The sequence below is a fragment of the Pseudophryne corroboree genome (assembly GCF_028390025.1).
Source record: "Pseudophryne corroboree isolate aPseCor3 chromosome 3 unlocalized genomic scaffold, aPseCor3.hap2 SUPER_3_unloc_15, whole genome shotgun sequence".
Taxonomy (NCBI): domain Eukaryota; kingdom Metazoa; phylum Chordata; class Amphibia; order Anura; family Myobatrachidae; genus Pseudophryne; species Pseudophryne corroboree.
Window position 1 is genome coordinate 857185 of NW_026967503.1, and position 27191 is coordinate 884375.

Below are 27191 nucleotides of genomic sequence, written 5' to 3' on the forward strand. Positions count from 1 at the left end.
GGGGAATACTGGGGGGCCCATGTGGCCACATGGCAAACTCGGATGGGCGGGTGGGGCCCCCGGGGGCCACATGGCACAGGGGGGAATACTGGGGGGCCCATGTGGCCACATGGCAAACTCGGATGGGCGGGTGGGGCCCCCGGGGGCCACATGGCACAGGGGGGAATACTGGGGGGCCCATGTGGCCACATGGCAAACTCGGATGGGCGGGTGGGGCCCCCGGGGGCCACATGGCACAGGGGGGAATACTGGGGGGCCCATGTGGCCACATGGCAAACTCGGATGGGCGGGTGGGGCCCCCGGGGGCCACATGGCACAGGGGGGAATACTGGGGGGCCCATGTGGCCACATGGCAAACTCGGATGGGCGGGTGGGGCCCCCGGGGGCCACATGGCACAGGGGGGAATACTGGGGGGCCCATGTGGCCACATGGCAAACTCGGGTGGGGGTCGGGGCCCCCGGGGGCCACATGGCACAGGGGGGAATACTGGGGGGCCCATGTGGCCACATGGCAAACTCGGATGGGCGGGTGGGGCCCCCGGGGGCCACATGGCACAGGGGGGAATACTGGGGGGCCCATGTGGCCACATGGCAAACTCGGATGGGCGGGTGGACGGACAACACAGATTTATGCACCTTACCAAAACAGGTCCAAACATGCAGGAAAATTATGCTGGCTTCTTGGATGCTGGCTTCTTGGCTGATGGCTTATTGGCATTGAACTTGGCACTGAACTTGGCACTGCAGTACTTCCACATATAACATACATATATGCTATGCACCGTGGAGGCTGAACTGCGGCGGGAAAACAGTCTTTTATATAGTGATATTTGGAACCACCCCATATACGGCCGATTGGTCAGTTAACGGATGAAGGGGGCGTTAAGTCGTTGCTAATTGGATATCTGCGCAAAGACGAAACCGAAAGTAATACTTATCGACCGAATGCACCGAAAACACATTTCACCCGAAAACGTGTGGCGCAGTTCGATAAATTGAATATACCCCTTTGTCTTTTTTCTGCACACTATTAGTCTCAGATTTTTTGACATTTGCCAGTAATACACCTATGTGATCCACAAGCAATATTAACCATTACCTCTTAATTACCTCTCTGTTCATGAGCATCTCCCATGCTTTATACTCATTAAGCTATTCTTGTATTTTCGTGAGTAATTATTGTGAAAATGTGCATTAATATGGAATAGTATTGTACTAAATATGATAATGTGCACTAATATGGTATAGTATTGCACTAATTGTCGTTCTCACATCAGGGGATAATTAAACATCGACATTATAACAATATCTTCATTGCAAATGGTATATCATATCAGCACTCTTTATTGTATGAACTACAAATCAACTGAGTGTTTTGATGTCGTTTCTACACTAGGGGATAATCAAACCTCTACATTAGAACAATACTTCTATCGCAAATTGTATATTATATCAGCATTTTCTACTGTATATACTGCAAACCAATTCATTATAGGCCAATAATATTGAAGAGAACATTGTTAGCACATTATTCTATTATTAATATCAGTTAAAAACTATCTCCATATGTTCTCTCAAATATACAGCCTGTAATTTTCATGCTCTCTCATCCATTCATTTGGAAAGCAGAAGCATCTTGGTAGTCATACTCTCTCATTCAGCAGATTACGGCCATACTCCACAGGATACGCCTGATCCCGTTCGATCTTGGAAGCAAATCTGTGGCAGGCCTGGTCAGTAACTGTGTGGGGGACCAGCAGCGAACACCAGGTGCAGTAAACAACCCAGCTGAACAGCAGAAGTAAGACACACCCCCCCTTTATTTCTTTTTCTTCTCTTTATCTTTCTTCATCACGAAATTTAGGATTATTCCACTAAATTAAATATAAACGCAATATTTCGGTCTGCAGAAATCATCTTTATTAACAATTTTTCTTTATTATTATACGCATTTTGCTCTGTCATTACTCAACCAGCATTTATAGACTTTCTGCTTTTAGCATAAGTCAAACGACACCATATTTACCAAGCAAAAGCCTTTCTGGGTACACGGCTGCCTAAACATAGAGCAGTAAGTGTATATTAACCTCCATAGGCAACATTGTATTCCAAGTATTCATAACACGAAGGTGATCATATCAAAGCACATTTCCTGTTGGGATATAAAAATATAATTGATTATAGACCAACTTTTGATTAAGTATAAAAATATTTTTCACCAAGGCGCTTATTACTAAAATTCTTTTACATATTCTATCAAAATTAATATATCTGTCATGCATAAATTTGTAAACTGTGTCACTTTATTTTAAATATAATTAATAAAAGTTACGTTTTAGATGTCTAACATTTGAATAAGAGTGCCCCAACATAGAGTCTTTCTCCTCTCCTTTTGATATCTCAAATCTACTGACTCTGGGAGCACCACCGACGGGCAATTGGCACACCCTGTGTACATTATTAGCTTAAAGTCGGTCACAGACCAAGAATCCTTAGCGATCAAGATCTGTATCAATAACCTGTTGCGGAACTACCCCCATGAGATTTATCCTACCATTGCATTGCGCATGGGTGAGTAGTGCTATTAATGATCAGATAACCTGTCATCGGAAATTGACACAATAGATAGAGACGAGATACTCCTAACGTTAGGTCATATCAATAGACGCTGCTGCATACATGCCATGAAAGATATTGGGCTCTTGGGTACAAAAGCCGCTAACATGGCAGTCTCAGCTCAGAGGGCGTTGTGGATTCACCAGTGGAATGCTGATGCAGATTCCAAAAGAAATATGGAGGCTCTCCCGTATAATGGTGAGGCCTTGTTTGCAGTTGGGCTGGATGCGTTAGTCTCTGCGACTACCGCAGGTAAGTCGACATTCTTGCCTTATGCTCCTGTGCAGGCGAAAAAGAAACATCACTCTCAGATGCAGTCCTTTCGGCTAAAAAAAAAAAAAAAAAGTCTGCAGCGTCTCCATGATAGAAAGAGCAGAATTCAACCCCTGCTTCTGCCAAATCTGCAGCATGACGTTGGGGCTCCCTTGCGGGAGTCCGCTCGGATGGAAGCACGTCTGAAATTTTTCAGTCAGATCTGGCTTCTATTCTGGCCTGGACCCATGGGTCTTACAAATAGTGTCCCATGGATACAAACTGGAGTTTCAAGAGGTCCCCCCCCATGCCGTTTTTTCAAATCGACCTTGCCAGCTTCTCTTCCAGACAGAGAAGTAGTGACAGCTGCAATTCAAAAATTATGTCAGGATCAGGTCATTGTCCTGGTACCCTTGTCACAGCAAGGAGAAGAGTTTTATTCAAGCCTCTTCGTAGTTCCGAAGCCGGACGGCTCGGTCAGACCAAATTTAAACCTGAAAAATCTGAATCTCTACCTGAAAAGGTTCAAGTCAAGATGGAATGTCTGAGAGCAGTGATTTACAGTCTGGAGGAAGGGGACTTCATGGTGTCCGTAGACATTACATGTACCCATTTATCCTCCTCACCAAGCTTATCTGAGATTCGCAGTACAGGATTGCCGTTACCAGTTCTAGACGTTGCCGGCACCGAGGGTATTCACCAAGGTGATGACAGAGATGATGGTCCTCCTTCGACAACAAGGAGTCAATCTAATTCCTTACCTGGATGAGTTCCTGATAAAAGCGAGATCCAGGGAACAGTTAGTGCAGAACATTGAACTCTCCCTGTCAATACTCCAACAACATGGTTGGATTATGAATTTTCAAAATTCACAATTGGACGACGACAAGATTGTCCTTTCTGAGGATAATACTGGACACAGAAGTACAGAGGGTATTTCTTCCAGTAAAAAAAGGCTCTGGAAATCCAGAGAATGGTCAAACATATTCTGAAACCATCAATGTATTCGGTTGTTGGGGAAAATGGTAGCGACCTACAAGGCTATACAGTTTGGCCGATTCTATGCCAGAGTATTCCGGTGGACCTGTTGGACAAGTGGTCCGTATCCCACCTACACATGCACCGGAAAATAATCCTGTCCTCCAAAGCTAGGATTTCGCTCCTGTGGGGGTTACACAGTTCTCACCTGTTAAAGGGACGCAGGTCTGGGATTCAGGACTGGGTCCTAGTAACCATGGATGGAAGTCTCCGAAGCTGGGGAGCTGTCACACAGGGGGAAAGTTTCCAAGGAAAACAGTCAAGTCAGGAAACCTGCCTTCACATAAACGTCCTGGAATTGAGAGCCATTTACAATGGCCTTCTACAAGCGGCACATCTTCTTCAAGCTCAACCCGTGCAGATCCAGTCGGACAATGTAACAGCAGTCGCGTACATAAACCGTCAGGGCGGAACGAAAAGCAGAGCGGCAATGGCAGAGGTGACAAAGATTCTCCTCTGGCCTGAAAGACATGCAAGAGCTCTGTCAGCAAGTTTCATTCCGGGAGTGGACAACTGGGAAGCAGACTTCCTCAGCAGACACAATCTCCATCCAGGAGAGTGGGGCCTCCACCAAGAAGTCTTCGCAGAGGTGACAAGTCTTTGGGGAATTCCTCAAGTAGACATGATGGCATCTCGTCTCAACTAGAAGCCTCAGAGATATTGTTCCAGGTCGAGAGACCCTCAAGCAATAGCAGTGGATGCACTGGTGACCCAGTGGGTGTTTCGGTCGATATATGTCTTCCCTCCATTTCCAATAATATCAAAAGTTCTCAAAATCATAAGAACAACAAGGGTTCGAGCAATCCTCATTGCACCAGACTGGCCAGGGAGGGCTTGGTATCCAGATCTTCAGGAGTTGCTCATAGAAGATCCTCTGCCTTTTCCTCTTCGCGAGGACCTGCTGTAGCAGGGGCCGTGCGTGTATCCAGGCTTACCGCAGCTACGTTTGACAGCAGGGCTGTTGAGTGCCGGATCCTAGCCCGAAAGGGTAGTCCCAAAGAAGTCATCCCCACTCTTATCATCCCCAGGAAAGGAGTAGCGTCTAAACATTACCACCGTATTTGGAGAAAATATGTATCTTGGTGTGAATTCAAGAAGGCTCCTACGGAAGAGTTGAGTTAGGACGTTTTCTCCATTTTCTGCAGGCTGGTGTGGATGCGGGCCTTAGATTTGTTTCAATCAAAGTCCAGATTTCAGCTTTATCAGTTTTCTTTCAAAAAACAATTGGCCTTCCTTACAGAAGTTCAGACATTCATGAAAGGGGTTCTGCACATCCAGCCTCCATTTGTGCCTCCTGTGGCACCATGGGACCTTACTGTGGTATTGCAGTAACTTCAATCAAATTGGTGTGAACCTCTACAGGAGATAGAGTTGAAGTTTCTCACTTGGAAAGTGGTGATGCTTTTGGCCTTGGCATTCGCAAGGCAGGTGTCTGAGTTGGGGGCCTTGTCTCACAAGAGACCTTACCTGATCTCCCATGAAGATAGGGCAGAGTTGAGAACTCGCCAGCAATTTCTTCCAAAGGTGGTTTTCTTCTTTCCATGTAAACCAACCTATTGTGCTGCCAGTAGTTACTGACACGTTCACTGAGTCAAAGTCTGTAGATGTGGTTAGAGCTTTGAAGATTTATGTAGCTAGAACAGCTAGGTATACTCCCAACAAGATTGGGGGTCCTGCTTCTAAGCAGGCTTTTGCGCGCTAGATCAGAGGAACGATTCAGCACGCTCATTTCACGGCAGGATTGCCGATACCGAAGTCGGTAAATGCCCATTCTAAAGGTGGGCTCGTCCTGGGCGACTGCCCGGGGGGTCTTGACATAACTTTTGGCGAGCGGATACTTGGCTAGAGTCAAACACGTTTGCTAAAAGTTTGATACCTTGGCCGATGAGGACCTCAAGTTTGGTCAATCGGTGCTGCAGTGTCATCCGCACTCTCCCGCCCGTACTTGAGCTTTGGTATAACCCCATGGTACTGAAGTGGACCCCAGCATCCTCTAGGACGTATGAGAAAATAGGATTTTAATACCTACCGGTAAATCCTTTTCTCTTAGTCCTTAGAGGATGCTGGGCACCTGACCCAGTGCGTACTTTACCTGCAGTTGTTAATTTTGTAGTTACATAATAAGTCACCATTAACTTCCCTATCCAGTTACATCCCCTCTGTACAGTCCACATAACCTCACATTTTGTCTTCCAACATTGCTGGGTCATCATATCATACAACCCACTAAGAACCTAGAAATCTGGGCAACCATTATGTAACTGGTAGCATCTATCCTCATGTATCAATGCCTATTTCCCCATAGATTGTAAGCTTCCTACCTCTATGTCTGTCTGTCCTTGCCCAGTTTTGTTCTATAATTGTTGTTCTAATTGTAAAGCGCAACGGAATATGCTGCGCCATATACGAAACTGCTAATAAATAAATTAACATAAAAGTAAATCCTTTCCTCGAAATGTCCGTCGCCCTGGGCACAGTTCCTATACTGAGGTCTATAGGAGGGCATAGACGGGGGAGCCAGTTCATACCCTTTCAAAAGTCTTAAAGTGCCCATGGCTCCTGCAGAACCGTCTATACCCCCTGGTACTGAAGTGGACCCCAGCATCCTCTACGGACTAGGAGAAAAGGATTTACCGGTAGGTATTAAAATCCTATTTTTTTTTTAGGTAGAACGTCTATCTGATATTAAAACAGAAGATACAGAGGGAGTAGAAGAGACGTATGTGACTGATATAAAGGCAGAAGATACAGAGGGAGAAGAAGAGACGCATGTGACTGATATGAAGGCAGAAGATATAGAGGGAGAAGAAGAGACGCATGTGACTGATATGAAGGCAGAAGATATAGAGGGAGAAGAAGAGACGTATGTGACTGATATAAAGGCAGAAGATATAGAGGCAGAAGAAGAGACGTATGTGACTGATATAAAGGCAGAAGATATAGAGGGAGAAGAAGAGACGTATGTGACTGATATGAAGGCAGAAGATATAGAGGGAGAAGAAGAGACGTATGTGACTGATATAAAGGCAGAAGATATAGAGGGAGAAGAAGAGACGCATGTGACTGATATGAAGGCAGAAGATATAGAGGGAGAAGAAGAGACGTATGTGACTGATATAAAGGCAGAAGATATAGAGGCAGAAGAAGAGACGTATGTGACTGATATAAAGGCAGAAGATATAGAGGGAGAAGAAGAGACGTATGTGACTGATATAAAGGCAGAAGATATAGAGGGAGAAGAAGAGACGTATGTGACTGATATAAAGGCAGAAGATATAGAGAGAGAAGAAAAGACGTATGTGACTGATATAAAGGCAGAAGATATAGAGGGAGAAGAAGAGACGTATGTGACTGATATAAAGGCAGAAGATACAGAGGGAGAAGAAGAGACGTATGTGAGGGGTGATCAGCAGTGTAAGGAGGAGGAGATCCCTACAGATATCAGCACAGGTGAGTAATAAACACTTATTACAGAAAATAATCACATATTCTCTTTGCTCTGTCACTACAGCAATCTCTTATCCTACACCCTCCTCTGTCAGTATAAACTAATGAGGAATATGTATTTTCCCAGTAGGGGAGTCAGGAGCCATCAGCCCCTATTATACTCCTGCTCTCCCCTCACATCATGTCACTGTGTGTTACCAGCCCAGAGATCTGACCAGTCTCCTCCCCACACTCTCTGGTGTATCTCATACATCAGGAGCCATCAGCCCCTATTATACTCCTGCTCTCCCCTCACATCATGTCACTGTGTGTTACCAGCCCAGATATCTGACCAGTCTCCTCCCCACACTCTCTGGTGTATCTCATACATCAGGAGCCATCAGCCCCTATTATACTCCTGCTCTCCCCCTCACATCATGTCACTGTGTTACCAGCCCAGAGATCTGACCAGTTTCCTCCTCACACTCTCTGGTGTATCTCATACATCAGGAGCCATCAGCCCCTATTATACTCCTGCTCTCCTCCTCACATCATGTGTGTTACCAGCCCAGAGATCTGATCAGTGTCTTCCCCACACACTCTGGTGTATCTCATACATCAGGAGCCATCAGCCCCTATTATACTCCTGCTCTCCTCCTCACATCATGTGTGTTACCAGCCCAGAGATCTGACCAGTCTCTTCCCCACACTCTCTGGTGTATCTCATACATCAGGAGCCATCAGCCCCTATTATACTCCTGCTCTCCCCCTCACATCATGTCACTGTGTTTTACCAGCCCAGAGATCTGACCAGTCTCCTCCCCACACTCTCTGGTGTATTTCATACATCAGGAGCCATCAGCCCCTATTATACTCCTGCTCTCCCCCTCACATCATGTCACTGTGTGTCTCCAGCAGCCATACTGTGTGCTAGCAGTACATCTGCCTATGGTATTATATGCCCTGAGAGTGTCACTATTAGCACACGCCGGTCTGTATATAAACCACTTTTGTCTTATGTTCTAGAAGATGCTGTGGTCCACATTAGTACCATGGGGCATAGATGGGCGCACCAGGAGCTAGCGGCACCCCAAGAGTCCAACAGTGTGGGCTGGCTCCTCCCTCTATGCCCCCCGACCCACCAGACCCAGTTTAGAAAATGTGCCCGGAGGAGCCGGTCACAGCTAGGGGAGCTCTACTGAGCTTCTTTAGTAAAAACATTTTTAGAGATTGTTTTCTCTGACGTCCTAGTGGATGCTGGGGACTCCGTAAGGACCATGGGGAATAGCGGCTCCGCAGGAGACTGGGCCCAAATAGAAAGCTTTAGGACTACCTGGTGTGCACTGGCTCCTCCCCCTATGACCCTCCTCCAAGCCTCAGTTAGATTTTTGTGCCCGGCCGAGCTGGGTGCAATCTAGGGGGCTCTCCTGTGCTTCTTAGAAAGAAAGTTAGAATTAGGTTTTTTATTTTCAGTGAGACCTGCTGGCAACAGGCTCACTGCTACGAGGGACTAAGGGGAGAAGAAGCGAACCTGCCTGCTTGCAGCCAGCTTGGGCTTCTTGGCTACTGGACACCATTAGCTCCAGAGGGACCGAACACAGGCCCAGCCTCGGAGTCCGGTCCCAGAGCCGCGCCGCCGGCCCCCTTACAGAGCCAGAAGCAAGAAGTGGTCCAGAAAATCGGCGGCAGAAGACATCAGTCTTCATCAAGGTAGCGCACAGCACTGCAGCTGTGCGCCATTGCTCCTCATGCACACCTCACACTGCGGTCACTGATGGGTGCAGGGCGCTGGGGGGGGCGCCCTGAGCAGCAATACTGATACCGTGGCTGGCAAACTGGCACCATATATAGCTCCAGAGGCTATATAGGTGCTTTTTAACCCCTGCCAGAATCCATAAAAATGCGGGAGAAAAGTCAGCGAAAAAGGGGCGGAGCTATCTCCCTCAGCACACTGGCGCCATTTTTCCCTCACAGCTCCGTTGGAGGGAAGCTCCCTGGCTCTCCCCTGCAGTTAATACACTACAGAAAGGGTTAAAAAGAGAGGGGGGGCACAATTTAGGCGCAGTATACATTATATATGCAGCTATAAGGGAAAACACTTTTTATAGGTGATATCCCTGTGATATATAGCGCCCTGGTGTGTGCTGGCATACTCTCCCTCTGTCTCCCCAAAGGGCTTTGTGGGGTCCTGTTCTCTGTCAGAGCATTCCCTGTGTGTGTGCTGTGTGTCGGTACGGCTGTGTCGACATGTATGTGGAGGATAATGATGTGGAGGCGGAGCGAATGCCTGTAAATGTGATGTCACCCCCCTGCGGGGTCGACACCGGAGTGGTTGGACTTATGGAAGGATTACGTGAAAGTGTCAACTCCTTACACAAAAGGTCGACGACACAGAACAGCCGGCTACTCAGCTTGTGCCTGTTCCAGCGTCTCAAATGTCATGGGGGGCTCTAAAAATGCCCGCTACCTCAGATGGCAGACACAGATATCGACATGGATACCGTCTCCAGTGTCGACGACGATGAGACTAGGGTACCCTCCAAATAGGTCCACTCGTTACATGATTGAGGCAATGAAAAATGTATTACACATTTATGATAATACCCCAGGTACCACATAAAAGGGTATTATGTTGGTGAGAGAAAACTACCAGTAGTTTTTCCTGCATCTGAGGAATTAAATGAGGTGTGTGAGGAAGCGTGGTCTTCCCCCGGTAAGAAATTGATAATTTCTAAACGGTTATTGGCAGCGTACCCTTTCCCGCCAGAGGATAGGTCACGTTGGGAAACACCCCATAGGGTAGATACAGCGCTTACACGCTTATCAGAAAAGGTGGCACTACCGTCTCCGGATACGGCCGCCCCGAAGGAACCTGCTGATAGAAAGCAGGTGGTTACCCTAAAAGATATAGTCACACACTCGGGCATTATATTGCGACCAGCCATTGCTTCGGCATGGATGTGCAGTGCTCCCGCTGCATGGTCAGATTCCCTGTCGGAAAATAACTATGGATAGGGACAATATTTTGCTGAAAATAGAGCATATAAAAGACGTGGTCTTATACATGCGTGATGCACAGAGGGATATTTGCCGGCTGGCATCAAAAATAAGCGCTAGGTCCATTGCCGCCAGACGGGGTTTATGGACTTGGCAATGGTCAGGCGATGCCGACTCGAATCGGCACATGGAAGTTGCCCTATAAGGGGGTAAAACTGTTTGGGGATGGTATTTCAGACCTCGTTTCCACAGCTACTGCTGGGAAATCGATTTTTTTTTTTTTGCCAGAGGAAAAAGCTGCAGCACACAGCTAGTTCCCAAGAGCAGAAGTCCTCTCCTGCGTCCGGTAGGTCCACAGCATGGTGCTGGGGCTGCTCAGGCGGACCCGGGTACGGTGGGGGCCCGTCTCAGAAATTTCAGCGGCCAGTGGGCTCTCTCACATGGATCCCTGGGTCCTTCAAGTAGTATCTCAGGGGTACAGGCTGGAGTTCGAGACGTTCTTCCCCCCGCCATTTCCTAAAATCTGCCTTACCGGCAACTCCCTCTGCCAGGGAGGCGGTGTTGGTGGCTATTCAAAACTATAATCACAACAAGTGATTGTTAAGGTGCCCCTCCTTCAGCAAGGAAGGGGTTACTATTCCACAGTGGTTGTGGTATCGTAACGGTTCGGTGAGACCCATCTTAAAATTAAAATACTTGAACTTTTATATCAGAAGATTTAAGTTCAAGATGGAATCGCTCAGGGCGGTTATTACGAGCCTGAACGAGGGGGATTACAGGGTCTCCCTGGACATCAAGGATGCGTACCTGCATGTCCCCATTTACCCTCCTCACCAGGAGTACCTCAGATATGTGGTACAGGACTGTCACTATCAGTTCCAGACGCGGCCGTTGGAGTTGTCCACGGCACCGAAGGTCTTTACCTAGGTAATGGCCGAAGTGATGATACTCCTTCGCAAGAAGGAAGTTTTTATTATCCCGTACTTGGACGATCTCCTGATAAAGGCGAGGTCCAAAGAACAGTTGGTAGTGGAGGTAGCACTCTCTCGGGAAGTGCTACAACAGCACGACTGGATTCTCAATATTCCAAAGTCACAGCTGGTCCCGACGACATGTCTTCTGTTCCTGGTAATGTTTCTGAACACAGACCAGAAAAGAGTGTTTCTTCCAGTGGAAAAAGCCGAGGAGTTGTCATCTCTAGTCAGAGACATCCTAAAACCAGGACAGGTGTCGGTACATCAATGCACACGAGTCCTGGGAAAAATGGTAGCTTCGTACGAAGCATAATTCCATTCGGAAGGCTCCACGCAAGGACGTTCCAGTGGGACCTGTGGGACTAATGGTCCGGGTTCCATCTACAGATACAACAGCAGATAACCCTGTCAGCAAGAAACAGGGTGTCGCTGCTGTGGTGGCTGCAGAGGGCTCATCTACTAGAGGGCCGCAGATTCGGAATACAGGACTGGGTCCTGGTGACCACGGATGCCAGCCTTCGGGGCTGGGGTGCAATCACACAGGGAAGAAATTTCCAAGGAGATTTCGCTTCACATAAATATTCTGCAGCTAAGGGCCATTTACAATGCTCTAAGCCAAGCAAGGCCCCTGCTTCAGAACCAGACGGTACTGATCCAATCAGACGACATCACGGCAGTCGCCCATGTAAACCGACAGGGCGGCACAAGAAGCAGGATGGCGATGGCAGAAGCCACAAGGATTCTCCGATGGGCGACCTACACCCAGGAGAATGGGGACTTCATCCAGAAGTTTTCCAAATGCGGGTAAACCGTTGGGAATGACCACGGGTGGACATAATGGCGTCCCGCCTCAACAAGAAGTTGAAAAGATATTGCGCCAGGTCAAGGGACCCTCAGGTGATCGCTGGGGACGCTCTAGTGACACCGTGGGTGTACCAGTCGTTTATGTGTCTCCTCTACCTCTTATACCCAAGGTACTGAGAATAATAAGAAGGCGAGGAGTGAAAACCATACTCGTGGTTCCGGATTGGCCATGAAGAGCTTGGTACCCGGAACTTCAAGAGATGCTGGCAGAGGACCCTTGGTCTCTGCCGCTCAGACAAGACCTGCTGCAGCAGGGACTCTGTCTGTTCCAAGACTTACCGCGGCTGTGTTTGACGGCATGGCGGTAGAACACCGGATCCTAAAGGAAAAGGGTATTCCGAAGGAAGTCATCCCTACCCTGATCATAGCCAGGAAGGATGTCACCGCAAGACATTATCACCGCGTTTGGCGAAAATTTGTTGCTTGGTGGGAGGCCATGAAGGCCCCGACGGAGGAATTTCAACTATGTCGATTCCTGCTCTTCCTGCAAGCAGGGGTGACGTTGGGCCTCAAATTGGGGTCCATCAAGGTCCAGATTTCGGCTCTGTCGATTTTCTTCCAGAAAGAACTGGCTTCACTGCCTGAAGTTCAGACTTTGGTTAAAGGAGTACTACATATTCAGCCTCCTTTTGTGCCTCCTGTGGCACTTTTTGGATCTCAACGTGGTGTTGGATTTCCTAAAGTCGCATTGGTTGAGCCACTTAAAACCATGGAGCTAAAGTATCTCACGTGGAAAGTGGTCATGCTGTTGACCTTGGCCTTGGCCAGGCGTGTGTCAGAATTGGCGGCTTTGTCATGTAAAAGCCCTTATCTGATTTTCCATATGGATAGGGCAGAGTTGAGGACTCGTCCTCAGTTTCTCCCGAAGGTGGTCTCAGGTTTTCACTTGAACCAACCTATTGTGGCGCCTGCGGCTACTAGGGACTTGGATGATTCCAAGTTGCTGGACGTAGTCAGGGCCCTGAAAATGTATTTTACCAGGACGGCTGGAGTCAGGAAAACTGACTCGCTGTTTATCCTGATGGCACTCAACAAGCTGGGTGCTCCTGCTTCTAAGCAGTCTATTGCGCGCTGGATTTGTAGCACTATTCAGCTGGCGCATTCTGCGGTAGGATTACCGCAGCCTAAATCAATAAAAGCCCATTCCACAAGGAAGGTGGGCTCATCTTGGGCGGCTGCCGGAGGGGTCTCGGCTTTACAACTTTGCCGAGCAGCTACTTGGTCAGGGGAGAACACGTTTGCAAAATTCTATAAATTTGATACCCTTGCTGAGGAGGACCTGGAGTTCTCTCATTCGGTGCTGCAGAGTCATCCGCACTCTCCCGCCCGTTTGGGAGCTTTGGTATAATCCCCATGGTCCTTACGGAGTCCCCAGCATCCACTAGGACGTCAGAGAAAATAAGAATTTACTCACCGATAATTCTATTTCTCGTAGTCCGTACTGGATACTGGGCGCCCATCCCAAGTGCGGATTGTCTGCAATACTTGTACATAGTTATTGTTAACTAAATCGGGTTATTGTTGTGAGCCATCTATCCAGAGGCTCCTCTGTTATCATGCTGTTAACTGGGTTTCATATCACAAGTTGTACATTGGTGTGGCTGGTATGAGTCTTACCCGGGATTCAAAATCCTTCCTTATTGTGTCAGCTCTTCCGGGCACAGTATCCTAACTGAGGCTTGGAGGAGGGTCATAGGGGGAGGAGCCAGAGCACACCAGGTAGTCCTAAAGCTTTCTATTTGTGCCCAGCCTCCTGCGGAGCCGCTATTCCCCATGGTCCTTACGGAGTCCCCAGCATCCACTATGGACTACGAGAAATAGAATTATCGGTGAGTAAATTCTTATTTTTTTACAGGGAGGTTGCTGGTAACAGCCTCCCTGCATCGAGGGACTGAGGGGGGGGGGGGAGCAGTGTCCGCCCTGCGGGGTCTGAGCCACTGTCTCCGCTGACTGGACACTGAGCTCCAGAGGGGATAGATCGCTCCCCGCCACAGGGGAACGCTCGCCCCAGCAGCATGCCGCCAACCACTTGCAGAGCTGAAGAGTCATCCGCCCCTCGCAAGCGTGGAGCCGATGTGAAGATGGCGGCAACAGGGTAGGTAGCACAGTACTAACTGCGCTTCGGGGCTCAGCGGCGCTGTGAGGGGCGCCCTGAGCCGACGCCTACACCCTATACTGGCCACACAGCCTGTCGGTGTCCCTGGATCTCAGCTAGCACCAAAAATCCTTAGGCCAGTATAATCTTCAAGAGCGGGAAGACAGCGCCATTACGGGGGCGAAGCTTCTCCTCAGAGCGGACCCAGCAGCGTTCAGCGCCATTTTCCTGTCTGCATCCACACTGCCTGTGAAGAGGAGTCCCTTCACAGCACCTCCAGCTATCTGTACGGTAGAAGGGGGGGAAGGCTGTATATAGGCAGGGTCACCTATTAATGGACACAGTCAGTGCTGGTTTGGGGTCTCCCTATACCTGTAATAGCGCTGTGTGTGGGTTGGCTCCAATCTCTGCGTCTCTCTGCCATTCTTGGGGGGGAAACTCTGTCTGCCCAGTACCTTGTGTGTATGTGGGGTGTGTGGGGTGTACAAGCAAACATGTCTAGACTCTGTCTCCTATGCTGCAGAGAATATATCTTCTCAGGAAGATCCCATCCCATGTAATCAGGATTGCACTGTTGTAGCGCAGATCCCGGCTAGGGAACTGGAGTGGTTAGCCTCTCTTAGGGGGGTTATTTCTCAGATTTCTGAAAGGGTTGCTAGGACTGATACTGCCACTCAGGTATTACAGTCCTCTATGGCTGTATGACCCGGTCCTGCTCCCTCGGGGTCCCCTGCGGTACATTCTCACACACGTGATCTTGCCCACATTACGCAGGGTGACACGGATACCAATTCTGACATGGCAGACGGTGATGGGTCGAGGGGGATGGCATCACTTGCCAAGGGGGTGCAGTAGATGATTGAGGCCATGCGGGATGTGTTGAGTTGAGGAGGCCTTTTTCACGGACAGTAAGCTAACCTTCCCGGCATCTAAGGAATTAAATGCTATATTTGAAAAATCCTGGGAAAACCCGGAGAAAATATTCCAGATTCCTAAAAGGGTTCTGGTTGCTTTTCCCTTCCCGGAGGATGATAGAAAAAAATGGGAGACCCCGCCTATAGTTGACGCGTCTGTCTCCATGCTGTCAAAGCAGGTGGTCTTACCTGTCCCGGGATCCACCGCGTTGAAAGACCAAGCAGATCGCAAGGTTGATGCTACGCTCAAATCCATTTACACGGCGACGGGGGTGATCCTGCGGACTACTATTGCCTGTGCATGGATTTGAAAAGCAATAGCAAAGTGGTCAATCACTCTGCAGGAGGACTGGACTACGATGGATAGAGGTGACGTTGATTTGTTTTTACGTAACATACAGGATTCTGCAGGGTCCCTAGTAGAATCCAAGACGGATCTGGGTCCCATGGCTGCGGGGATCTCCGCCATGTCCGTCTCGGCTCATAGGGGTCTCTGGCTGCTCCAGTGGTCTGCGGACGCGGAATCCAGGAAAAGTGTGGAGAACCTACCCTACACAAGTCAGGCTCTTTTTGGGGAGGCGCTGGATGCGTAGATTGCCACGGCTACCGCGGGTCTCCTTTTCTTCCATCCGCTGCACCGGCTACGAAGAAACCTCACGTCACAGTCCTTTCAACCCGCTAGTACTAAAAAGAACAAACCCTCTCACACCTTCTTTAGAGGTGGTCGAGCCAAATCCCAGGTTCCCAGGACCAGAAGCCTGCTTCTGGTGCCTCAAAATCTTCAGCATGATGGTGGACCGCCTAGCCTGGAAGTCGGTCAGGAGGGAGCGAGACTCCGACATTTCAGCCACATCTGGATGTCATCCGGCCTAGATCCCTGGGTTCTGGATATTGTGTACCGGGGGTACAGGCTGGAGTTTCAAACTCTTCCACCTCACCGATTCTTCAAGTCAGGCTTGCCGGCTGACAGGGAAATCCTTCTGGAAGCCATAAAAAAATTGGTAATGTCAGAAGTCATTGTTCCAGTTCAGCCTCATCAGCTGAACAAGGGTTACTATTCAAACCTTTTTGTGGTACCGAAACCGGATAGTTCGGTCAGGCCAATTTTGAACTTGAAATTGTTAAACCCTTCTCTAAGGGAGTTCAAGTTCAAAATGGAGCCTCTGAGAGCGGTGATCTCAGGTCTGGCGGAGGGGGAGTTCCTGGACATCAAGGATGCATACCTCCACATTCCGATTTGGTCGCCGCATCAGGCTTATCTCAGGTTTGCACTGTTAGACGATCACTATCAGTTTCATGCACTGCCATTCGGTCTCTCCACAGCACCGTGGGTCTTCACCAAGGTGATGGCAGAGATGATGGTTCTCCTCCGCAAGCAGGGGGTGAACATAATTCTATATCTGGACAACCTGCTGATCAAGGCATCATCCAGGGAAAAGTTGTTAAGGTCCATTGATCTCACGACGCATCTGCTCTGTTAGCACGGTTGGATCCTGAACCTTCCCAAGTCTCATCTGGAGCCGACAAGGAGGCTGTCTTTCTTGGGGATGATCCTCGACATGGAGGTGCAGAGGGTGTTTCTCCCAGTGGAGAAAACGTTGGTACAGTCAATGGTCCGGGATGTCTTGAAGCCTACCCAGGTATTGGTTCATCAGTGTGTCTGCCTTCTGGGGAAGATGGTTGCCTTATACGAGGCTCAGCAGTACGGAAGGTTTCATGCTTGGTCCTTTCAACTGGATGTCCCGGACCAGTGGTCGGGATCTCACCTACACATGCACCAGAGGATACGTCTGTCACCGAAAGCAAGGATTTCACTCTCTGGTGGCTGCAACTGCCTCACCTTCCGGAGGACCGAAGGTTCGGGGTTCAGGACTGGATCCATCCAACCATGGATGCAAGTCTCAGAGGTTTGGGAGCAGTCGCTCAAGGGGAGACCTTCCAAGGAAGGTGGTCAAGTCATGAATCCTTTCCAATAAACATCCTGGAGCTTAGAGCCGTGTACAGCGGCCTTCTGCAAGCAGCACTCCTTCTACAGGATCGGGCTGTTCAGGTGCAGTCGGACAACGTGACCACCATGGCCTACATAAACCGACAAGGCGGAACGAAGAGCAGGGCTGCAATGTCAGAGGTGAAAAGAATCCTCCTCTGGGCAGAAAGACACGCAGTGGCAATGTCAGCAATCTTTATTCAGGGATTGGACAACTGGGAAGCAGACTTCCTCTGCAGACACCATCTCCATCCAGGACAATGGGACTTCCACCCGGAGGTGTTCGAGGAGGCATCCGGTTGGTGGGGGGTTCCCCACATAGACATGATGGCCTCCTGCCTCAACAAGAAGCTGCAGAAGTACTGTTCCAGGTCGAGAGACCCACAAGCAGTGGCGGTGGATGCACCAGTAACACCGTGGGTATTCCCGTCAGTGTATGTGTTCCCTCTACTTCCTCTCATTCCAAGAGTTCTACAGCTTGTAAGAAGAACAAAGGTTCTGGCAATCCTCATTGCTCCAGACTGGCCAAGGAGGGCTTGGTATGTGGATCTGCTGGATCTACTGCTGGAAGATCCAGTGCCTCTGCCTCTTCGGGAGTATCTTCTAATACAGGGGCCGTTCGCTTATCAGGACTTACCACGGCTACGTTTGACGGCATGGTGGTTGAGCGCCAGATCTTAGCTCCAAAGGGTATTCCGATTGCAGTTATTCCTACCCTGATACAGGCTAGGAAGGGGTAACGTTTAAACATTACCATCGCATTTGGAAAAAATGTGTATCTTAGTGTGAATCCATGAAGTTTCCTGCGGTGGAGTTTCAACTTGGACGGTTTCTCCTATTCCTGCAAACAGGAGTGGATATGGGCCTGAGATTGGGATCCCTCAAGGTACAGATTTCGGCTTTATCCATTTTCTTCCAGAAACAATTGGCTGCTCTCTCTGAGGTTCAGACCTTTTTGAAGGGGTTCTGCACATCCAGCCTCCCTGTGTGGCGCCGACGGCACCCTGGGATTTGGACATGGTGTTGCATTTCCTGCAATCAGATTGGTTTGAGCCTCTACAGGAGGTTGAGGTCAAGTTTCTCACGTGGAAAGCTGTCACTTTGCTGGCATTAGCTTCTGTGCAACGTGTGTCTGAATTGGGGGCTTTGTCCTGTAAAAGTACGTAGGGCGGAACTCAGGACACGTCAACAGTTCCTTCCTAAGGTTGTGTCGGCTTTTCATATCAACCAACCTATTGTGGTGCCAGTGGCTACTGACTCCTCAATTGCTTCAAAGGCCTTGGATGTTGTGAGGGCTTTGAAGATCTATGTGAAGAGGTCTGCTCGTCACAGAAAGTCGGACTCTCTATTTGTCCTGTATGATCCCAAGAAAATTGGGTGTCCTGCTACTAAGCAGAATATTTCTCGCTGGATCAGGTTCACCATCCAGCATGCATGTTCTATGGCAGGATTGCCGTGTCCAAAATCTGTAAAGGCCCACTCCACTCGTAAAGTGGGCTCTTCCTGGCCGGCTCTCCGGGGTGTCTCAGCTTTACCGAGCGGCTACTTGGTCTGGGTCGAACACGTTTGCTAAGTTTTACAAGTTAGATACTTTGGCCTCTGATGACCTCAAGTTTGGTCAAGCACAGTTCTGCAGGAGCCTGTGCGCTATCCTGCCCATTCTGGGTGCTTTGGTACATCCCCATGGTACTAATATGGACCCCAGCATCCTCTAGGACGTAAGAGAAAATAGGATTTTAATTACCTACAGGTAAATCCTTTTCTCGTAGTCCGTAGAGGATGCTAGCCGCTCGCCCAGTGCTTCTTTATCCTGCAGTGGTTTTTTGGTTCAGTACTGCCTGGTTCCTAGGTAAGTTCTGCGTTCTTTACTGTTTCAGTACTGTTTCAGCTGTTGCTGAGTTTTCCGGCATGTTAGCCGGATTTGCCTTGTTGTGTGAGCTGGTATGAATCTCACCACTATCTGTGTATTTCCTTCTCTCGAAGTATGTAGTCTCCTCGGGCACAGTTTCTAGACTGAGTCTCGTAGGAGGGGCATAGAGGGTGGAGTCAGACCACACTATTAAACTCTTAAAGTGCCAATGGCTCCTGGTGGACCCATCTATACCCCATGGTACTAATATGGACCCCAGCATCCTCTACAGACTACGAGAAAAGTATTTACCGGTAGGTAACCAAAATCCTATTATTTCTCTAAGAAATCGGGGATGTCTGGTGTTAGGGGGACATATATATTATGAATCTTCCCAACTAGAATCAAACATCTGCCGTTGCAATCCACCCACTTGCTTTCCAGGTGAAAGGGGCAGGATCTATTAGAAAGGATGGCTACACCACAGGAGATAGAGCATGCTGGGTAGTTATTGGTAAACTGAGGGGGAGAGTGCAATGGAACATGTGATTCCTGAGTGGCTACCACCGCCGCCTTCTGGTCAGCGAAATATTTTATTGCGAGACGTCTCTTACGGGGAGAATGAGGACCTTTTACATTAAGACTTAAAAACGTCACCGTGATAGAGAGAGATCAGATCATGGTATGAAACCTCTAGGTTCATCTGTGTAAAGTCCAATAGAGTTTGTAGGGTGTGTGCATACTTCAAACTATCAAATCACAGAAGAAATAAAATAGGGAACAAAAATGGGAGACAAACAAAAATAGCGTCCATAAAGAAGCTAGAGATTCCGTCACTAGGGTACCGTGACAGAAAGGTGGATAAAGGTGGTGGTCGGGCCTAAAAGGGAAACCCACCGACTACCCCAGGTAGCCATACGAGAGTGCAAAATCTAGTCATCATAGTAACAATTGTACAAAGAAATATCAAATATAGCATAACATACTGTACTACTATTCTTAATCTCAATGTAACCAAAGGAGGTAAAGGCCAAGAACATGTCCTGATATCCAATTTATGTACTACCAACACTGTTATAAGAGCAAAAAGATGTTAAAGACGAATCAGTCATGCTTTACCTGAACACCTAAGCTTTCTAGAAAGGTATTCTGAAACGTAACAGTGGAAAGAATATAAGACCATATAGCAATTTAATAGCACAGGAAATAAAGAGTAAAAAATATATGTTTTAAACTAATAACAGGAGCAAATAAATCTGGCCCAAAAATATATCCATGCCAAGTAACTTGGGAGTTGGCACATGTTACAGTAGGAAACAAACTCTGAGTGTCTGCAAAAGTCTTACTACTTTAGCATATTACTTCGAGACGGAAGACAACTCCTACGGGATTGGTTTAGGTTAAGTATCATGAAGGACTGTCAACAGGAATATCCCACTTTTTCAGAATAGCAGGAGAAATATCTGGAAATATCTGCAGATAATCCAGGCACTCAGCTGTGGATGAGGAAGACAAAGCAGCCTGTAGAATGCGTTCTTTAATATGAAAAAAGTTGACTCTGAGCAGAGTGTCCCTCGGTGCTTGGATAGGGGCCTATTTGGACTTTGAGAGTCTATGTATCCTATCAATAAGAAGGTCCGTGGCAGAAGCCTTCAGTGAAAGTTTCTGAAAAGAGAACCGTGGCATAATCATAGAGCTCAGCATTTGTAACAGAATCCGGAACGCCCATTATTCTGATATTATTTCTCCGAGACCTGTATTCTAAATCAATGACTTTATCACGAATAGAGACCGGGTCTTCCTGAAGGGTGTCGTGCTGAAATCAGATCTTTGTGAGACGCAACAATCTCTTTCATCTTAGTCTGTACGAGTGCCAATCTCACTGATATCAGACCTCAAAGCTTGAATATTAGAGTTAAGTTCTGAGGTAAGTTCAGTCCTTAAATGTAGATAACATAGAATGTATAGAGTGTAGAGTAACAGGATCCTCTAGAGTGTCTTAAGACGTCTTCAGCCATTACAGCCGGGCTGTGCATCTGACAAGAAGAAGCAGATGATGTTGTAGCAGTCTCAGATGGACCACCTGAATTCGAGGTACCAAAGAGATGGACAGGCGGGGCCGATTTGGTACCTTTTAACCTTTTTTGGAGGAATGGTAAGCTGACTACAGAGAGACTGACCTCTCTGAGATAGGAAAATACAAACTATCTATAAATAAAAGGAGCAGTAGTACGCTGTCAGGAGGTTACATCAAGATGACTCAGTTCAAAATGACATTTAGTCTGGATGACGGTGGTATCCGAGCCAAAATTTCAAGTAAACCTGATGTAATGCAACTCAAATAACACAGTAATGACCGACATATTCTACTAGAGGTCAGTGTGACCACAGACGTGAAGTACTCCGCACAGAGAGACACAAATGGCAAAATATATTCAGTGGATAAATCCACAAAATAATATACTGTGAGGTTGTAATCAGAGTGTAATGAGCTGTACTCAGACGATACTTGATACTGGGCTCTGCATGTAGACTGAGAGGAAGTAGATTATAGTGGTACCATATAAATAGAAGGTAGTTTCACCTCCAGGCAAATGCTTCAATTTAGTGTAGTGACCCCGGTCCAGCCGTCAGGACATTTATTTAGCAGCTTATATAAATTTTACACCTTATTGAAAGCAGAAGGCAAAGCATGTGATGGCTGGGCACCAGGATCCAAAATGGCAGCCACCGCACTTCCCAATATCACCACCGGGCTCCAGTGACTATGGGCAGCCCGTTCTGTCCCCAGCAGTAGTGGGAGCTGTGCACCTGTGTGATCGGGAGAGCAAGTGCTCCCTCCTGAGCCAAAAGCTCCTCCAAGTTAGGGGTCCGGAGCGTGCAGGAAAGACTGGGCACACTTAGCCCCAGACTACAGCCCATGACTTCAGCAGCGTCACTAGGCTGCGGCAGTGAACAGTGCCCGGAGTGAGCGGAGCGAGTGGCTTTTGCACAGTAGGAGTGGGGGACTTAATAAATTGGGTCTTGGTCCCAGTGGCGGCTGAGAGCTATCAGGTAAGGTAGATAAGAAGCCTCTTAGTGAGGAGATATCCAGAAAGCACGTCTGGATGGACCACGCTCCTCTTATTTATTATTTTATATACTAACAGGGGTGACAGGTTTGGTACATCCCTGCAAAGGCAGATCCAATCTCTTTCTCATCAGACTCTGCTGTCTCCCCTGCACTCTCACTCAGATGTTCACTGCTGTCAGTAGCACACGTATGAGAAGCAGAAGTATGGCGGCAGCTGTATAGATCCTGATATGTAATTCTCTGTATCATACTTACTGTACACACATCATCCTTATTACTATTGAGAATATAGAGGTAAGACACTGATGATGGAGATGTAAGAGTGGATTATAACCTAGCAGATGATGATTGCAGTGTATTATATGGTGTATTGCATGTAAAATACCTTGTACCACACCTACTCTGCTGTAGCAATATACCTTATATAAGGGTGAGTAACACATGTACAGGCTAACCAGCGTATGAGCACACACATAAAGGAATGCTACCTTACCAGTGCTTCCTGGAGTAACGTTAGGAGACATTTCTCTGATCCATCAGCTCATATGACTGATGTTATTATTCATCTAGAATCTCCAATTCATACGATATGTTCCCCATCCATTGTTTTACATTGGTGCTGACATAGGACTTGGCGAGTGACTACATCTCCATTTATACTTCATGGTTAGTTACCAGTACAAGAGAGAGATATATCTAAGTCTTATTATAATATTACATTTGTTATTGTGAGTGTTCTCAGAAGGGTGGACAAAATGATAGTCTGAGACACAATATTATAAAGCCTTCATAAAAAGTTATGTTTTATTATATACACACATTTACAATTAAGTGTCCCAGAGAGTCGACTTCAATTGTTTACAAGATTAATATTGATACAGGAAAATTAATATTTCCATAATGTATTTTATTTCCAGCAGATGGACACACAAGCAGGAATATCTCAGAAGGTCATTTAATGTTATCCCCGGATTGTGACGTAAAAGATTATGACAGTAGACAGGATTCCCCAGGAGATAACCCCATTACCCCAATTATTCATCCAGCTCTATCAGCTGATCCCTCTGATCCTGGGAAATGTTCTCCTGATCTCTCTGATATTGGTGCATCTGTTACAGCTCTGACAGTAGATACAGTGTTTCCCTGTTCTATAGATGCCAAATGTTTTACACAGAACACAAAGCTTATCACCCATCAGGCAGCTAAGGCAGGTGAGAAGCCATTTCCATGTTCTGAATGTGGGAAATGTTTTACACAGAAATCATATCTTGTTAAACATCAGAAAAGTCACACAGGTGAGAAGCCATTTTCTTGCTCTGAGTGCGGGAAATGTGTTACACGAAAATCACAACTTGTTGCACATCTTAAAAGACACACAGGTGAGAGGCCATTTCCATGTTCTGAGTGTGGGAAATCTTTTATACAGAAATCACATCTTGTTAAACATCAGCGAAGTCACACAGGTGAGAATACATTTCCATGTTCTGAGTGTGGGAAATGTTTTACACCCAAATCGTGTCTTATTATACATCAGAGAAGTCACACAGGTGAGAAGCCATTTCCTTGCTCTGAGTGTGGGAAATGTTTTACACGGAAATCAAATCTTGTTAAACATCAGCAAAGTCACACAGGTGAGAATACATTTCCATGTTCTGAGTGTGGGAAATGTTTTACACATAAATCATATCTTATTGAACATCAGAGAAGTCACACAGGTGAGAGGCCATTCCCATGTTCTGAGTGTGTAAAATGTTTTGGACACAAAGCAGATCTTATTAAACATCAAAGAAGTCACACAGGTGAGAAGCCATTTTCTTGCTCTGAGTGCGGGAAATGTGTTACACGAAAATCACAACTTGTTGCACATCTTAAAAGACACACAGGTGAGAGGCCATTTTCATGTTCTGAGTGTGGGAAATCTTTTATACAGAAATCACATCTTGTTAAACATCAGCGAAGTCACACAGGTGAGAATACATTTCCATGTTCTGAGTGTGGGAAATGTTTTACACCCAAATCGTGTCTTATTATACATCAGAGAAGTCACACAGGTGAGAAGCCATTTTCTTGCTCTGAGTGTGGGAAATGTTTTACACGGAAATCAAATCTTGTTAAACATCAGCAAAGTCACACAGGTGAGAATACATTTCCATGTTCTGAGTGTGGGAAATGTTTTACACATAAATCATATCTTATTGAACATCAGAGAAGTCACACAGGTGAGAGGCCATTCCCATGTTCTGAGTGTGTAAAATGTTTTGGACACAAAGCAGATCTTATTAAACATCAGAGAAGTCACACAGGTGAGAAGCCATTTTCTTGCTCTGAGTGCGGGAAATGTGTTACACGAAAATCACAACTTGTTGCACATCTTAAAAGACACACAGGTGAGAGGCCATTTCCATGTTCAGAGTGTGGGAAATCTTTTATACAGAAATCCCATCTTGTTAAACATCAGCGAAGTCACACAGGTGAGAATACATTTCCATGTTCTGAGTGTGGGAAATGTTTTACACCCAAATCGTATCTTGTTATACATCAGAGAAGTCACACAGGTGAGAAGCCATTTCCATGTTCTGAGTGTGGGAAATGTTTTACACAGAAATCGCATCTTTTTAGACATCAGAAAAGTCACAGGAGAGAATCCATTTTTTTGCTCTGAGTGCGGGAAATGTTTTACACATAAATCATATCTTGTTAAACATCAGCAAAGTCACACAGGTGAGAATACATTTCCATGTTCTGAGTGTGGGAAATGTTTTGCACATAAATCATATCTTATTAAACATCAGAGAAGTCACACAGGTGAGAAGCAATTTCTATGTTCTGAGTGTGGGAAATGTTTTAAACAGAAATCACATCTGGTTAGACATCAGAAAAGTCACACATGTGAGAATCCATTTTCTTGCTCTGAGTGCGGGAAATGTTTTACACGGAAATCATATCTTGTTATACATCAGCGAACTCACACAGGTGAGAATCCATTTCCATGTTCTGAGTGTGGAAAATGTTTTGGACACAAATCAGATCTTATTAAACATTATAGAAGTCACACAGGTGAGAAGCCATTTTCTTGCTCTTAGTGGGAAATGGTGTTTAAGTAAATCACATCTTGTTATACATCAGAGAAGTCACACAGATGAGAGGCCATTTCCATACTCTGAGAAGTAAATCAGCTCTTGTTGCACACAATAGACATCGCTCAGGTGAGGAACCATTTTAATCTTCTGGAGTATACTTATCATTGCCCTGTGTTGTTCTTCAAGGTTCTTATCCTATCTCCTATGCTTTTTGCAATATACATGCTACCGCAGGGTGAAATAATCAGATGTCATGCCCTCATCTACTACTGCTATACAGATGACCTGTCTTTTGCTCCGGGTACTGAGAACCCAGTACCAATCCTAAATGGTTGTCTAGTTGAGCTCCAGGTATGGGTGATGCCAGTTGACTGTGACTCAGTCCTGGTGAAACATGTCATTATGATAGAAGCTCACCAACAAAGGGCAGGGCTACAACTCAGCTTTGCAAACCAATGCTTGGGGGTTCAGAGTTACAAAATGCTGATCCTGTGTGGAATCTTGGTGTCCTGGATTGTGGAGTGACACTTAGATATCAGGTATCAGCCACAATCAGATCCTCATCCGAAGAACATAGCCAGACTCCAGCACTTATTTCCCTCAGAAGATCTACCTACAGTCATACATGTACTTGTATCATCACGCATAGACTACTGCAATGTCCTCTACCTGGGTCTCCCAGCAAAAGAATTGCACCGCTTGTAGCCTGTACAGAATGTAGCAGCCAGGCTGTTACCTAACCAGCCCGTTCCTGCCACATAACACCCATTCTCTGCTCCCTTCCCCGGCTGCCTGTAAGATGGTGACTCTATTACATAATCTTACTGACTCAGCCCACCATGACCAGGGTCCATGGTACCAGAAGCAGCTTCTGCCTCTTTACTGCCCTGCTTTCTAACTTCCACCTGCAGATGTAGGACTTAACGGTACTACCAAGAATCCCCAAGCAGTGCTGAGATGTCAGGGGGGAGACAGGGTGGGTGGCAGTAGTGGGGAGGGGAGACAGGGCGTGCGACAGTTCGCAGCCACCAGGAGAATAAAATTCTGGCTTTCTTAACTGGGTGGGTGGCAGTAGTTGGGGGAGACAGGACTGGCAGTAGTGGGGGGAGACAGGGTGGGTGGCAGTAGTGGAGGAGACAGGACGGTGGCAGTAGGGGGAGGCAGGTGGATGGCAGTAGTGGGGGAGAAAGGTTGGTACTAGTGGGGGCAAAGTCAGGGCAGGTGGCAGTAGTGGGGGAGAAAGGGTGGTGGCAGGCAGTAGTGGGGTGCGACATGGCGGATGGAAGTAGTAGGGGGGGGGGGACAGGGCGGATGGTCGCAGTGCAGTACCAGGGGGTGCTGGAGGCAGTAAAGAGGTGTATGGGTCCAGTACAGAATCCGTTGATAATTAGACTTAATGATTATTTTGCTTCCTTATGTCTAATCCCTTGTATGTGTTACTGTTATTTGCTGTGTCAGCCTTTATGTGTGTTCTGTGTAATAATCCTGAAAGTAGTGCTGCTACCGATCTCATATCATTTGTAGTAACTTGGAAAAGATGAGATATGAGATGCACTCTGGAAGCTTATAGGGGGTTAATAAGAGATGAGCGCAGATGTGACATCACGCAGCCCCCCGTAAAATGGTCCTGGCCCCCCGTGTTCGCGCCTCAGGGATGTGGCCACAATGTGTGTCTGCGCGGCCGCTGCGCACTTGAATTTTGTCACCACCAGCAAACCGCTGCGGGACGCTATTGCGGCTGGGTCTGAATGACCCCCATAGGGTTTTGGCTCTCCTGATCTGTTTTACTTACCTGCAATACTATAATGTTACTTGAATTGTTTCTGTGCTTTAAAGGATATTTTATCCATGTTGTGGAGAGTAAAGTATTTTTTAATTTGAAAATATAGAGAAAAATCTGTGTATTAAAGATATGAAATAAAGTTGTTTAAAAACAAAAGATTTCCATTGAGTCTTTTTATGTGTCTGTGTATTATCTTATTTCCAGATAATTTTTGCTATGGTGACAGAAACAATTTCCTGTTAA

At 47.0% G+C, this 27191-nt stretch overlaps 2 protein-coding genes across 2 annotated transcripts in view; one reads left to right on the top strand and one right to left on the bottom strand.

Annotated features, from left to right (window-relative positions):
* The window catches only part of LOC134983450 (gastrula zinc finger protein XlCGF26.1-like), a 452758-nt gene that overhangs the window by 105483 nt on the left and 320084 nt on the right, over nt 1–27191 (bottom strand). The window lies entirely within an intron of this gene.
* LOC134983449 (gastrula zinc finger protein XlCGF26.1-like) lies at nt 1670–26213 on the top strand. The gene is made up of 2 exons (XM_063949128.1): nt 1670–1801; nt 23003–26213. The coding sequence occupies exon 2, from the start codon at nt 23044–23046 to the stop codon at nt 24745–24747; it is 1704 nt and encodes a 567-aa protein (XP_063805198.1). The 5' UTR covers nt 1670–1801; nt 23003–23043; the 3' UTR covers nt 24748–26213.